We start from the raw sequence: 14,380 nt of genomic DNA on the forward strand, positions 1-14,380 counted from the left end.
TGTTTAGTTGTGTGTGTGTGTTTATCTATCTCCATTGTGGTTTGGGTAATGATGGTGAGTCATTGGAAAACAAGCAATAACACAGCAGTGTCCTCATGTTGCTCTTTGCGTCTGTCTCCGGTCTATGAGTTTACAGTGTGTATTTGTCTCTGTGTTTGTTACTCTTTGCCTAATCACAGCCGCATCAAACTCCTCTCTGTTCTTTTTCTTCTGTCTGTCTTCAGGGTGGTGAAGGAAGAGATCTCGGATGAAAGTGCTAAGCTCCCCTGCTTCAACGGACGTGTGGTGTCATGGGTAAGAACAGAGTTGGGAGAGGTAGACTGTACACCATTATCTTGGACCCGTAAAAGACCAGCAGGAGAAGGGGAGCCAGAGGGGGGGAATTCCTGAATCGCTTGAAACTATTTTTCCAGGACTGAGTTGTAAAAGTCCCGTTCCCAAGTCGAAGCAATATAGCTGAAATGGTCCTAGCAGCTCAAATATATTATACGTAATTGAGCTTTGAACCTGAAGCGGAGCCAGAGATGTAGCCTACAAACTCTGGCAAACTCATTCTGGGATTGAGAGCTTAAACAGGCACCGTGTTGGCGTCAAAGGTTCCAAACCATTACTTTATCTTCGAAGAATGCCAATTAGAATGTTATTGTCATGGAACTCTTGGTGCCAACATAGCCAACTTTAACAACCTCTGTAGCCTAGGCCTTGCTATAACTAGTAGAACCGTTACAAGAACCCACTATCTGTGATCGTAACACTGAAGAAACAAAGGATTTCTTACATCCTCAAATTCCCCCGCTTATGATTACCCTAAAGAAGGTTATTACTTTGAGTCCTCCAGACAAAACATTGGGACTTGTCCCGGATAAGGGGGGTTGGGAGGAATGCATCTGCTAAGTGCATAAGGAGGAGGAGGACAAGAAGGAAGGGAAAGGGATTGAAAGGGTTGGCCAAATAGAGGAGACCATAAGGATGGATACATGATAGGATGGTGGAGGGATGATCCCAGAGGGACGAGTGCTCTATAGTCAAACAGCCATTAGAGGAGAGGGAGGAAAGTTTTTAAAGAAAGGGGGGCAAATTGTTCTCTGTCACTCGGGGCAGGGATATTAAACCACAAACCGGTTCTCAATGTTAAGTTCAAGACAGAACATTTGAATGCATGTAGTTTGTTCAAGTCCCTCCTTTTCATACAACAGAAATGTATATAAAACCAGAGTCTGTGGTGATGGTTAAGGTAGTTGGTATGTTTGTTAGCATTGTTAACCCCTCCCCCTCCAGGCATACGTGTGTGTGTATAGGTGTATGCTAGGTCTGTGGAGTAGGTAATAGAACACCAGTGCTATTGATAGGGCCTAATTGCATGGGTGTTTCCTTTTTACCTTGCAACCATCCATGGAGGAGTGTGACTGATGTTTGTGTGTGTGTCTGTTTTCGTTCTCTCAAGCACTCTGGGTATATAATGGAGGGAGACGGGCTAAGTATCGGGTTAGTGTCTGTTAGACCCCTGAGATTTTCCTCTGAATGGAGTAAAGATGTGTTTGTCAAAGCAATTGACATCTCTTACCCCCATTTTTTTTTTTTCCCTACCTATCCCTTTCTTTTATCCCCATATTTATTTTCTCTCCCCCTCAACCTATTCCCCCCCTGTCTCGTATGCTCTCCTCTGCTTCTTACTTAATTCCTCTTTCGCCCTCATCCTCCTTTTTTCCCCTCCATCCTCACTTTCATCCACTTTCAACTCCTTGTCCCTCTATCCATCTCTCCACTATTCTCCTCTCCTCCTCAGTTAGTATCATCAGACACCCCAGCAGCAGCAGAGCTGGTATCACCAGTCCTTCCTCCGCCCCTAGCAGAAGTCCGGCCCCTGCCCTCACCCCCTCCTCCTCCCCTCCCACCCCCACCTGTCGAGAGGACCGGGGGCATCGGTGACTCCAGACCCCCATCATTCCAGTACTTACACACAGACACCCTCTTCCACAATCACATGAATCACAGTGTCCTAGTCTCACTGTGCTGCATCTCTTACACTGTATCTAGTGTATTCTACTCCAGCCATCATGTTACCTACTGTTAAATACAACTGCCCATTTCAACATGATCATAGCCTGTGCCGCCCATTGACTCTTAAGCACCTGTCTAGAATATAATAATACACAGCAAACCTGGGTTTAAATAGTGTTTAATATCATTAGCTGCACTAGATTCAGTATGCCTGGCACAATGGGACCAATGGAATGGCCCCAAAAGTACAAACCCGCCCATCTAGCACTGTTATTGAAAATTTCAAATACTGTTTGAACCCAGTTGTGATATACAGTACCAGTCTACTAGGCTTGATCCATTGTTTCCTAATCATACACATTGTAGGGTGTCCAATCAGAAATGCATCTTTTAACCAATTGGTAAAATAATATGTTAATTGTATAGATACTCCTCTAAGGAAACCAGTGGTCAAAACTCATGTCTATCATAATCTCTTCAAAATCTATTGGAGTTTTAACCCATGTAGAATGTTTAAGGTGAATAATTTAATGGCCAGAGAAGAAAAATTGGGAAATAGCATAGCGTCAGCTAGGCTGGATGCTGTGCGAGAACTGACAGTCTCACCTTTTGAACAAATTTTTCTTGTCGAATCCGGAGGACATAAAACATTGTCGAGGTAAGCTGGACATCGATTTTGAGACATGACATGTAGTATTTTCATATTTCAGTATACGCGTTTCAAATTAATGAGGTGCGCTTGTTTTTGTGAGAAATCTTGTCAGTGAAATGTCAACGGAGCACTGAGCATTTTACATTTAATTCAGCTCGTATTAATTTAGCTTTTTGCGACCTGCTGAAACAACTTTGCAGACGACCACCACAACATGTAAAGTACTCAAAAGTCACTGTGAGAAAGCGGCGCTTCTGTCAACAGAGCTTGGTGCGTATTATCGGATGTATTAGGTTACGAAATCCGACTTTTTGGATATCATTGTTATATGTTAGGAAGACCCCCACTGAACGTTTCAGAACATAAAGAATCATATTTGTCTTAGTCAACTTTGTTTTATAACGCAAGGAAGTGACTTTTCATCACCAAAGTGCATTTTCTCCCACCCTGGGCAGAATGGGTGTACACCCTACACCATTGTATGCTAGCTATCTGTCCTCCGGTCCTAATATGATCTGGCTTGTAGCCTATTTGATTAGAGGTTATGTGTGCTGCTATTTGTTGTTTATTAGGTAATGTATGTAACAGAGCCGACATACAATACCATCTTTCATTCACCCATAGAATTAGAGTGAGTAGAATGGACAAAGTATTTCTATGTTTTCCCTACTTTTACCCTCTCCCTATCCAGTCCCAATGCAGCAGACAGTGTGGAGAACCTGGATGACCAGTCGGAAACAGAGTCTGTGGTGTCTTTTAGGAGAGAGCGACCCAGACACAGGGAGGCCACGGAGCAGCGTGGTGAGCACTCTGCACATGATGAAACACCACTGGGTTGTGTTCAGTAGGGCACACGTAGGAAAAAATGGACAATGACAATGAGCGTTTCTAATTGGCCAATGTCAGGCTTCCCGTTTTCAAAATGTTTTCTCCCATTTCGGGCCTACTGAACACAACTCTTGTTCTAGAGGTAAAAACAATTGACATTGACAACATTACTACGCATGAAAGCTATAGTAAAGCCTCTCTTTCTCTCGCCCTCTCTCTTCGGTGCCTCAGGGCCGAGGATGAACGGCCAGAGCGGCATGGAGCGCCACCTAGCGGGCTATGAGAGCGCTACCACTGTGATGAGCAGCGAGCTGGACACCACCAGCTTCTGTGACTCCGAGGAGGATGACACCATCAGCCGATTCAGCGGCTCCACGGAGCAGAGCACGGCATCCAGGCTGCTCAAACGCCACCGCAGACGCAGGAAACAGCGCCCCCCGAGGCTAGAAAGGGTAATGCACATATACTTTTTTTTTTAACTTGAAACATTGCAAGTCAGACATGGCCCATTTCTGTGTTGGTAAGTATTGTAGTTATACTGTGTTTTTCCCATGTCTTGTCCCAGGCGTCGTCGTTCAGCAGTGTGACAGACTCCACCATGTCTCTGAACATCATTACCGTCACACTCAACATGGGTCAGTAACATCACTGTTCCCTTCTAATGTCTCTCTGTTGTTTTTACCTCTTCCATCTGTTTCTCTGACCTTCTCTTTGACTGTCATGCTTCTTCACATTATTTTATACCTCGAACCTAACGTCTACCTAACCAGTACTCTGCCCAGTCCGTTTTGTAAAAAAAATAATATTTCTCGAAATGGCCCAGAAATCCTAGCCTGGTGAAACCAGCCTGGCATTGCAATAGCTCACATTCTGTGACGTGAAATGAAACGCGTGTTCATCGATCAGGCTATAGAAATCCACCCCTCTCACACACTTCTGCCCTATTGACCTCCCTATTGGGCCTGGTCCAAAATAGTGCACCATTTAAGGAATAGGGTGCCTTTTGTGACAAAGCCTAATCTCCCAATCTCTTTGTCTCCTTTGCCCCCCCCCCCCCCCCTGTAGAGAAGTACAACTTCCTGGGTATCAGCATCGTGGGGCAGAGCAACGAGAGGGGCGACGGGGGCATCTACATCGGCTCCATCATGAAGGGAGGGGCGGTGGCAGCAGACGGACGCATCGAACCCGGGGACATGCTGCTACAGGTGTGGGGTCGCCCGGGGGACTACAGGATGACACTAGATAGCCATGATACTACTGGTGTCATTTGTTCCTGACTTAAGATTGAACCATTAATGTTTACTGACTCTGGCTTTCTCATCAAGGTGAACGACATCAACTTTGAGAACATGAGCAACGATGACGCCGTGCGTGTGCTGAGGGAGATCGTACACAAACCGGGGTCAGTGGCTGACATAAATACGTTCTCATTGGCATTCCCAACCAGTTGTTCTCAGTGGGAAATGTCTGGTCAGTTGACATGTGATGATGATGGTGGTGATGACCTGTCTCTCTCTCAGACCCATCATCCTGACAGTGGCCAAGTGCTGGGACCCGTCACCTCAGGGCTACTTCACACTCCCTCGCAGTGAGTAGTAAGCTGGACGCCTCGTCTCTACCGTAGAGATAGATGGAAGACACATTTATATAGTGGTGCCATCAATACATTATCCTCTGAAATGTCAAATAAATTATGTTTCAAATGAATAAATTAGACATTTTGCCCCCCCCCCCCCCCCCCCTCTCTCTGTAGATGAGCCGATCCGGCCAATAGACCCAGCAGTGTGGGTGAACCACTCGGTGGCCCTGACGGGGGCCTACCCCCCCTACACCGCCAGCTCCGCTCTCAGCACCATCACCTCTTCCTCCTCCGTCACTGAGACAGAACGTCAGTACCCTTTTTCTCTTTCTATCTCTTTTTCAGTCTCTCTATTTTAGCATTCTCTCTTTTCAACTTTACCTACTCTCACGCTCCGTTCAACTCCTCCATTCACTCTTTCCCTCTCTCTCCTTGACCCCCGTCTGCTGTCTCTTACTTCATCTGTTTGTCTTCTGTTTCTTTCGTCTCTGCCCTCCCTCTCTCTGCCATCTTTTTTATATTGTGGTCTATCCATCCCTTTTTCGTGTGCCAGGTGTTATAAACTCGGCCATGGCACAGGAAGCACCAGCCACATCTGTCTTTCTCTTCTGGTCTTCATTGTTTTATGTGGTCAATGATGGCTGTCTACCTCCCTCTGTTGTCCCCCCTCCCGTTCTCTCTCCTCCTCTATCCCCCTACTTTTTCCCTCCCTACAACCCCCCACCCTTTTTTTAAATCTCCATGTCTTTATTTCTCTCTCCTCGTCTCTCTCTCCCTCCTTTTCTTTCTCTTACCCCTTCTCTGTCTCTCCAGGTTTTGATGACTTTAACCTGTCCCTCCACTCTGACATGTCGTCGGTGGCTAAGGCCATGGCGTCCCCGGAGTCTGGCCTTGAGGTCAGAGACAGGATGTGGCTCAAGATCACCATCCCCAACGCCTTCCTGGGTGAGAGAGGGTGTGAACACTGAGGGACAATAGTGACGCTGTGGATGGGGGGGGGTCGAACTGATGGAACACATCTCCTGTTTTTCTCCTTTTTTTTTCATCCCTGTGTGTGTGTCCAGGTTCTGACGTGGTGGAGTGGCTTTACCACCACATCGAGGGCTTCCAGGACCGCCGCGAGGCCCGGAAGTATGCCAGTAACCTGCTGAAGGCCGGCTTCATCCGCCACACAGTCAACAAGATCACCTTCTCAGAGCAGTGTTACTACATCTTCGGAGACTTCAGCGACTGCGAGAACTGTGAGTACTTATGGGGGGAGGACTTTTGTACAGGGAAAAACCTGAACACTTTTAATTCCTTTTGATTTTATTTAGGATAAGGTATTTGTGGAAAGGTTGATGCTTATACACTCTCGTCTGTATGTATTTGGGCAGTGCAGCTAAAAATGTAACATTATGAGAGAGAGTACAGAATGTGACTTTTTATTTCAGGGTGTTTTCATTACAATTTTAGAAGTAAAAGCATTTTATATATCTATTCGTCCCGTCCCCCTCAAGTCGAGAATCCATTCATCTACTCACTTCGAAAGAAAATGACTCCAGTTACCATTCAGTAACTATAGGGCAAAACACAACCAAAACCAACTGCAAATTTTTTTATTTTTTTATTTCACCTTTATTTAACCAGGTAGGCTAGTTGAGAACAAGTTCTCATTTGCAACTGCGACCTGACCAAGATAAAGCATAGCAGTGTGAACAGACAACAACACAGAGTTACACATGGAGTAAACAATAAACAAGTCAATAACATGGTAGAAAAAGAGAATCTATATACAATGTGTGCAAAAGGCATGAGGTAGGCAATAAATTGAGTAATTACAATTTAGCAGATTAACACTGGAGTGATAAATCATCAGATGATCATGTGCAAGAAGAGATACTGGTGTGCAAAAGAGCAGAAAAGTAAATAAATAAAAGCAGTATGGGGGGTGAGGTAGGTAAATTGGGTGGGTAGTTTACAGATGGACTATGTACAGCTGCAGCGATCGGTTAGCTGCTCGGATAGCAGATTTTTAAAGTTGTTGAGGGAGATGAAAGTCTCCAACTTCAGAGATTTTTGCAATTCGTTCCAGTCGCAGGCAGCAGAGAACTGGAAGGAAAGGCGTCCAAATGAGGTTTTGGCTTTAGGGATGATCAGTGAGATACACCTGCTGGAGCGCGTGCTACGGGTGGGTGTAGCCATCGTGACCAGTGAACTGAGATAAGGCGGCACTTTACCTAGCATAGCCTTGTAGATGACCTGGAGCCAGTGGGTCTGACGACGAACATGTAGCGAGGGCCAGCCGACTAGGGCATACAGGTCGCAGTGGTGGGTCGTATAAGGTGCTTTAGTAACAAAACGGATGGCACTGTGATAGACTGCATCCAGTTTGCTGAGTAGAGTATTGGAAGCTATTTTGTAGATGACATCGCCGAAGTCGAGGATCGGTAGGATAGTCAGTTTTACTAGGGTAAGTTTGGCGGCGTGAGTGAAGGAGGCTTTGTTGCGGAATAGAAAGCCGACTCTAGATTTGATTTTGGATTGGAGATGTTTGATATGAGTCTGGAAGGAGAGTTTGCAGTCTAGCCAGACACCTAGGTACTTATAGATGTCCAAATATTCTAGGTCGGAACCGTCCAGGGTGGTGATGCTAGTCGGGAGTGCGGGTGCAGGCATCGAACGGTTGAAAAGCATGCATTTGGTTTTACTAGCGTTTAAGAGCAGTTGGAGGCCACGGAAGGAGTGTTGTATGGCATTGAAGCTCGTTTGGAGGTTAGATAGCACAGTGTCCAAGGAAGGGCCGGAAGTGTACAGAATGGTGTCGTCTGCATAGAGGTGGATCAGGGAATCGCCCGCAGCAAGAGCAACATCATTGATGTATACAGAGAAAAGAGTCGGCCCGAGAATTGAAACCTGTGGTACCCCCATAGAGACTGCCAGAGGACCGGACATCATGCCCTCCGATTTGACACACTGAACTCTGTCTGCAAAGTAGTTGGTGAACCAGGCGAGGCAGTCATTAGAAAAACCGAGGCTACTGAGTCTGCCGATAAGAATATGGTGATTGACAGAGTCGAAAGCCTTGGCCAGGTCGATGAAGACGGCTGCACAGTAATGTCTTTTATCGATGGCGGTTATGACATCGTTTAGTACCTTGAGCGTGGCTGAGGTGCACCCGTGACCGGCTCGGAAACCGGATTGCACAGCGGAGAAGGTACGGTGGGATTCGAGATGGTCAGTGATCTGTTTGTTGACTTGGCTTTCGAAGACCTTAGATAGGCAGGGCAGGATGGATATAGGTCTGTAACAGTTTGGGTCCAGGGTGTCTCCCCCTTTGAAGAGGGGGATGACCGCGGCAGCTTTCCAATCCTTGGGGATCTCAGATGATACGAAGGAGAGGTTGAACAGGCTGGTAATAGGGGGTGCGACAATGGCGGCGGACAGTTTCAGAAATAGGGGGTCCAGATTGTCAAGCCCAGCTGATTTGTATGGGTCCAGGTTTTCCAGCTCTTTCAGAACCTCTGCTATCTGGATATGGGTAAAGGAGAAGCTGGGGAGGCTTGGGCGAGTAGCAGCGGGGGGGGAGGGGCTGTTGGCCAAGGTTGGAGTCGCCAGGAGGAAGGCATGGCCAGCCATTGAGAAATGTTTGTTGAAGTTTTTGATTATCCTGGACTTATCAGTGATGACCGTGTTACCTAGCCTCAGTGAAGTGGGCAGCTGGGAGGAGGTGCTCTTGTTTTCCATGGACTTTACAGTATCCCAGAACTTTTTGGAGTTAGAGCTACAGGATGCAAATTTCTGCTTGAAAAAGCTGGCCTTTGCTTTCCTGACTGACTGCGTGTACTGGTTCCTGACTTCCCTGAACAGTTGCATATCGCGGGGGCTCTTCGATGCTATTGCAGTTCGCCACAGGATGTTTTTGTGCTGGTCGAGGGCTGTCAGGTCTGGAGTGAACGAAGGGCTATATCTGTTCTTGGTTCTGCATTTTTTGAACTGAGCATGCTTGTCTAATATGGTGAGGAAGTAACTTTTAAAGAATGACCAGGCATCCTCAACTGACGGGATAAGGTCAATATCCTTCCAGGGTACCCGGGCCAGGTCGATTAGAAAGGCCTGCTCGCAGAAGTGTTTTAGGGAGCGTTTGACAGTGATGAGGGGTGGTCGTTTGGCAGCGGGCCCGTGGCGGATACAGGCAATGAGGCAGTGATCGCTGAGATCTTGATTGAAGACAGCAGAGGTGTATTTGGAGGGCAAGTTGGTCAGGATAATGTCTATTAGGGTGCCCATGTTTACGGATTTAGGGTTGTACCTGGTGGGTTCCTTGATGATTTGTGTGAGATTGAGGGCATCAAGCTTAGATTGTAGGACTGCCGGGGTGTTAAGCATATCCCAGTTTAGGTCACCTAACAGAACAAACTCTGAAGCTAGATGGGGAGCGATCAATTCACAGATGGTGTCCAGGGCACAGCTGGGAGGTGAGGGGGGTCGGTAGCAGGCTACAACAGTGAGAGACTTATTTCTGGAGAGATTAATTTTTAAAATTAGAAGTTCCCACTGTTTGGGCATAGACCTGGAAAGTATGACAGAACTTTGCAGGCTATCTCTGCAGTAGATTGCAACTCCTCCCCCTTTGGCAGTTCTATCTTGACGGAAAGTGTTATAGTTGGGTATGGAAATCTCAGAATTTTTGGTGGCCTTCCTAAGCCAGGATTCGGACACGGCGAGGACATCAGGGTTGGCGGAGTGTGCTAAAGCGGTGAGTAAGGCAAACTTAGGGAGGAGGCTTCTGATGTTGACATGCATGAGGCCAAGGCTTTTTCGATCACAGAAGTCAACAAATGAGGGTGACTGGGGACATGCAGGGCCTGGGTTTACCTCCACATCACCCGAGGAACAGAGGAGTAGCAGGATGAGGGTGCGGCTAAAGGCTATCAAAACTGGTCGCCTAGAGCGTTGGGGACAAGGAATAAAAGGAGCAGATTTATAGGCGTGGTAGAATAGATTCTGGGCATAATGTGCAGACCAGGGTATGGTGGGGCACGGGTACAGCGGAGGCAAGCCCAGGCACTGGGTGATGATAAGAGAGGTTGTATCTCTGGACATGCTGGTCTCAATGGGTGAGGTCACCGCATGTGTGGGGGGTGGGACAAAGGAGGTATCAGAGGTACGGAGAGTGGAACTACGGGGTCCATTGCAAACCAAAACAATGATAACTAGCCTGAACAACAGTATGCAAGGCATATTGATATTTGAGGGAGACATGCAGTAAGGCGTAAAGTGATTGCAGGTCTTGATTGGGAGAGCTAGCTAATACAACAGGTGATAAAACAGCAGCTAGTCAGCTAACACAGCAACAGTAGGTAAAAATGGCGACGGCTAGGCAGAGAGGGTCGGATTAACTACACACAGATCCTGAGTTAAAGCACAGAGCCGACAGATAAAACACAAATAAACGGAATGGAGTACCGTGAATTAATGGACAGTCAAGCAGGCATCAGCTATGTAGCCAAGTGATCATAGTGTCCAGGGGGCAGCCGTAGATGGGGCAGTGAGGCCTCCACTAAACTAGCCCGCGGCGTTTAAAGTTAGTAGCCCGGGGGGAGGTCTGCTCAGACGGAGGCCGGTTGAGGGCACAGCGGATGGGCTATTCGTCTGCAGACCAGACGTGGTCGTGTCGACAGAGAATCCAAGCCGGATGGCGATGGCGAATGAGAGGTTGTCTGTTCAGATAGCAGCCGATATGCTCAAGACAGCTAACGATTAGCGTGCCGCAGTTAGCATATGGGCGTTCGGGTTACGTCGCGATGGAGGGGCCAGTTGAATAACTCCCTCGGGCAGATAACGACGGTATCCCAGTCGTGAAGGCCCGGTGGGGCTCCGCATCGGCAGTAAACGGGTCCGGATAGGTGATTGTAGCCCAGGAGTGGCTGATGGAACTCTTCAGCTGGCTAGCTCCGGGATAATTGGTGTTTGCTCCGGAATTGATGTTAGCCAATAGTCACTTGGATAGCAGCTGGTTAGCTGCAAGATCCAGGTGTAAATGTCCAGAGCTTGCGGTAAAAATCCGGGGATATGGAGAGAAAAAAGGTCTGGTATGCTCTGGTCTGAGTCGCGTTGTACAAAACTGGCAATAGTTTTCCGAGCTAAAGGATAGCTGATGAGCGCTAGCTGTGGTTAGCTGAACTACTAACGTTAGCTTGTGAGCTGGCTAACTTCTGGCTAGCTTCTGTTGTTGATTTCGGATACGAGGTGAATAATACCTTTGAGGGGGAAAAAAAACAGATCCGCACCACATTTGGTGAGGTGGGTTGCAGGAGAGTGTTTTGAAGTTGAGTTTTTAAGAAGAAAAAAATATATATAAAAATATATAAAATATATATACACGGGACAGGACAAGGACAAAGGACATCTGACTGCTACGCCATCTTGGATCCAACGTTTTTAGTTAAAAGCTTGACGTCGTCATTGCGGGCTAAGAATATGGGACCAAATACCGTTTGACTACTTTAATACACTACAAGTGAATTTGTCCAAACACTTCTTCAAACGGAGGGACTAGATACTTAAAGTGCTTTCATTTCTAAACAGTTAAAGATGTGTACGAAAATCCCCTCAAAATAAAAGGTGGCTTCATATGAAACATTTTGATTTCAAATCAAAATATAACCAGTTTAACTTGACCTCTCTCCTTTTCTCCCCTCCCTCTCTACTCTCTTCTTCCTCCCTCTTTCCCCCCAAGACATGGCCAACCTGTCCCTGAACGACAACGACGGATCCAGTGGGGCCTCTGACCAAGACACCCTGGCCCCCCTGCCCCTCCCGGGGGTCACGCCCTGGCCCCTGCTACACTCCTTCCCCTCCTTCCAGTACCCCCACCCTCACCCCTACTCCAGTCAACCCCCACCCTACCACGAGCTGTCCAGCTACAGCTTCGCCCCAGGCAGCACGGGCACAGCCAGCCAGCACAGCGAAGGTAAGCCCAAAGGGGAGGGAGGGATCGACAGAGTGAGGGGAGGTAAAGAGAAAGAGAGACAGAGTGAGAGGGGAAGTAGGGAAAGAGGGTCGGGGAGGGTGTCACATTTGGTGGCTAATTTCCAAATTGTGACTGCATTGAGAGCTGGCAGTGACATGTATGAGAGCTGGCAGTTTTAAGCTGTTTGAACTTGTTCTATACTCCCCTGACCCGTTCTAACCAGTTCCGACCTGTTTTTTTCCCCCTAGGGAGTCGGAGCAGTGGATCTACAAAGAGTGAGGGTGGCGAGAGGCGGCGGGGAATTAAGGGAGGTCCTGGCAGCACGGTGGTGGGTGGGGGAGGAGGAGGAGAGAAGTCCCCCTCTGGAGGGGAAGGGGAGGGCTCGGGCAGCGGCAGCGAATCGGAATACTCTGTCCGCAGCAGCCTGAGGCGTGGCCACGGCTCGGCCACGCCCAGCGAACACAGCCACACATCACAGCGCTCGCATCATCACCGCATGCCCCCCCACATGTCCCCCTACCCTCCCGGGATGCCCATGCCCTACAACCCTATGATGGTGATGATGGTGCCCCAACATCCACACATGGGACACCCAAACATGGGACACCTCCACCAGCACCATCCCTCGGTCCCCATGCACCCAGGCTTGGGCCCCTCCGCTGTCCCTGGAGGACCACCCGGGGCCCCCCCAACCCGTGACCTGGGCTCTGTGCCCCCTGAGCTGACCGCCTCACGCCAGTCCTTCCACCTAGCAATGGGCAACCCCAGCGAGTTCTTTGTGGATGTCATGTAGTCTGATGACGTGTGTGTGTGTGTGTGTGTGTGTGTGCTTGTGAGGTGATTGACCATTTGTGTGAGGTCTAGGAGTATTCCACTCTCTGGATGACTGACTGTTCTAGTCTGGTGGTAATTAACTTGTGGTCTGATTAGGCCCTAGTAGATTGGTGTCGCTCATTTCTAGTCTGGTAAAAACTGGGTTCAACAGTGAGTCAGAGGAATTTTGGCACAGTATCGTAAAAGACGTGAAATGCATAACGTCTGGTTTCCCTCTTAAATATACTGGCATATTTTCAAGTCTGGTTGTTTTCCCTCCTAACCGTTTAGCTAGACAGACCTACAATCAAGAGGTCAGATCTAGGAGCAGCAACTCCCCCCACAACGTTCCACATATCTTATGACTCCAACATGTTGCTGGACTCCATATCAGATAAGCCGCAACTCTTGTTTGATTTCAAGCATGTATATTGGTTTAGTTCTGCCTCTCACACACCGTCTGTGAAGCTGTTGTGTGTTTTCTAACTGATTTACCTTTTAGCATCGTGTTTGTTTTTCCTACCTGGGACTGACTGGCTGGGTGTGAGGAACAGTACTGGTCTTTCATTGAATTGACCGAAGTAACATATTAACGGGCCAAATGAAGAGTCGTCGCCAAGTGTCATTGAGGACTAGAACAGTAGAGGGCGCCACTTGCTCTTATTTTCTATAGGGAAGAAGACATTTACATTACATTTAAGTCATTTAGCAGACGCTCTTATCCAGAGCGACTTACAAATTGGTGCATTCACCATTTGAAAAGGTGAAATGTGTCATGTTTTCATTGATTTATGAACATAGTGGGACGTTAAGTGAAGTATCCTATTTTGTATGAATTTGTGTGCCAACTAGTTTTAAATGCAATCGTACAGAATGGTTCATGTTAAGGTACAGGCCAACTTCTGTCTAGTATTCAGAGGATAGATACCTCAAATGACAAGAATGGGTGCCATGTATTGTAACACTGTCTAGGACTATGTGGTATAGGAAATGGTACTGGGAGGAAGAAGAGGGCACACCAAAAATGGTACTTTTGGGATTGAATCATGAGTTTTCGCTTTAAATAACTGTGATCCCCTCCTCATACTTTGTATGTTACTGACGCACGTAAGCGTCCATTTTGTACGAGTGAAAATATATATATATATTGAAGATAATCTTGTTTAACCCAGAACAAAATGCAGATATCTGTCCACAAGAGATGAGGATGTATAACCGAACCATAAAGGTGCTAAATGAAGTCAATAGTTTCAAAGTATAGCAGTGTCACATTGGGGTGTCATTTTTGTTTGATTTCATTGTCACTTTTGTTTCTGTATTTGAGAATAAATGTGTAATAGACTGAAATCCAAAGACAATTGTTTTTTCTCTTGTATATGTAAATGGTTTTTATAGATAATTATTAACACACTTTCCAGCACAGTAGATGGAATTTTCTTTGAGTGAGTTATATTTTGTTGACTTCCATGTTTCTCATGCTGTAGAAGTCTGTTGACAGGTGGAGAATGGCGTGCAATTGCGGCCTGAATTCGGGGCTTTCCTGCATCATCTC

At 47.2% G+C, this 14,380-nt stretch overlaps 1 protein-coding gene across 1 annotated transcript in view; it reads left to right on the forward strand.

Moving 5' to 3' along the window:
• LOC129835270 (segment polarity protein dishevelled homolog DVL-2-like) overlaps window positions 1-14,175 on the forward strand; it is a 31,310-nt gene extending 17,135 nt beyond the window's left edge. Inside the window, exons 3-15 of the mRNA XM_055900831.1 lie at window positions 225-294; window positions 1,787-1,950; window positions 3,345-3,454; window positions 3,713-3,933; window positions 4,047-4,116; window positions 4,547-4,686; window positions 4,807-4,883; window positions 5,002-5,069; window positions 5,235-5,369; window positions 5,874-6,005; window positions 6,125-6,301; window positions 11,782-12,015; window positions 12,264-14,175. Of these exons, the coding sequence (XP_055756806.1) occupies window positions 225-294; window positions 1,787-1,950; window positions 3,345-3,454; window positions 3,713-3,933; window positions 4,047-4,116; window positions 4,547-4,686; window positions 4,807-4,883; window positions 5,002-5,069; window positions 5,235-5,369; window positions 5,874-6,005; window positions 6,125-6,301; window positions 11,782-12,015; window positions 12,264-12,808 (2,143 nt within the window). The 3' untranslated portion in view covers window positions 12,809-14,175. The remainder of the gene's footprint in view (window positions 1-224; window positions 295-1,786; window positions 1,951-3,344; window positions 3,455-3,712; window positions 3,934-4,046; window positions 4,117-4,546; window positions 4,687-4,806; window positions 4,884-5,001; window positions 5,070-5,234; window positions 5,370-5,873; window positions 6,006-6,124; window positions 6,302-11,781; window positions 12,016-12,263) is intronic.
• The last annotated feature ends 205 nt before the right edge of the window (window positions 14,176-14,380 follow it).

This window comes from Salvelinus fontinalis, chromosome 36, assembly GCF_029448725.1.
Source record: "Salvelinus fontinalis isolate EN_2023a chromosome 36, ASM2944872v1, whole genome shotgun sequence".
NCBI lineage: Eukaryota > Metazoa > Chordata > Actinopteri > Salmoniformes > Salmonidae > Salvelinus > Salvelinus fontinalis.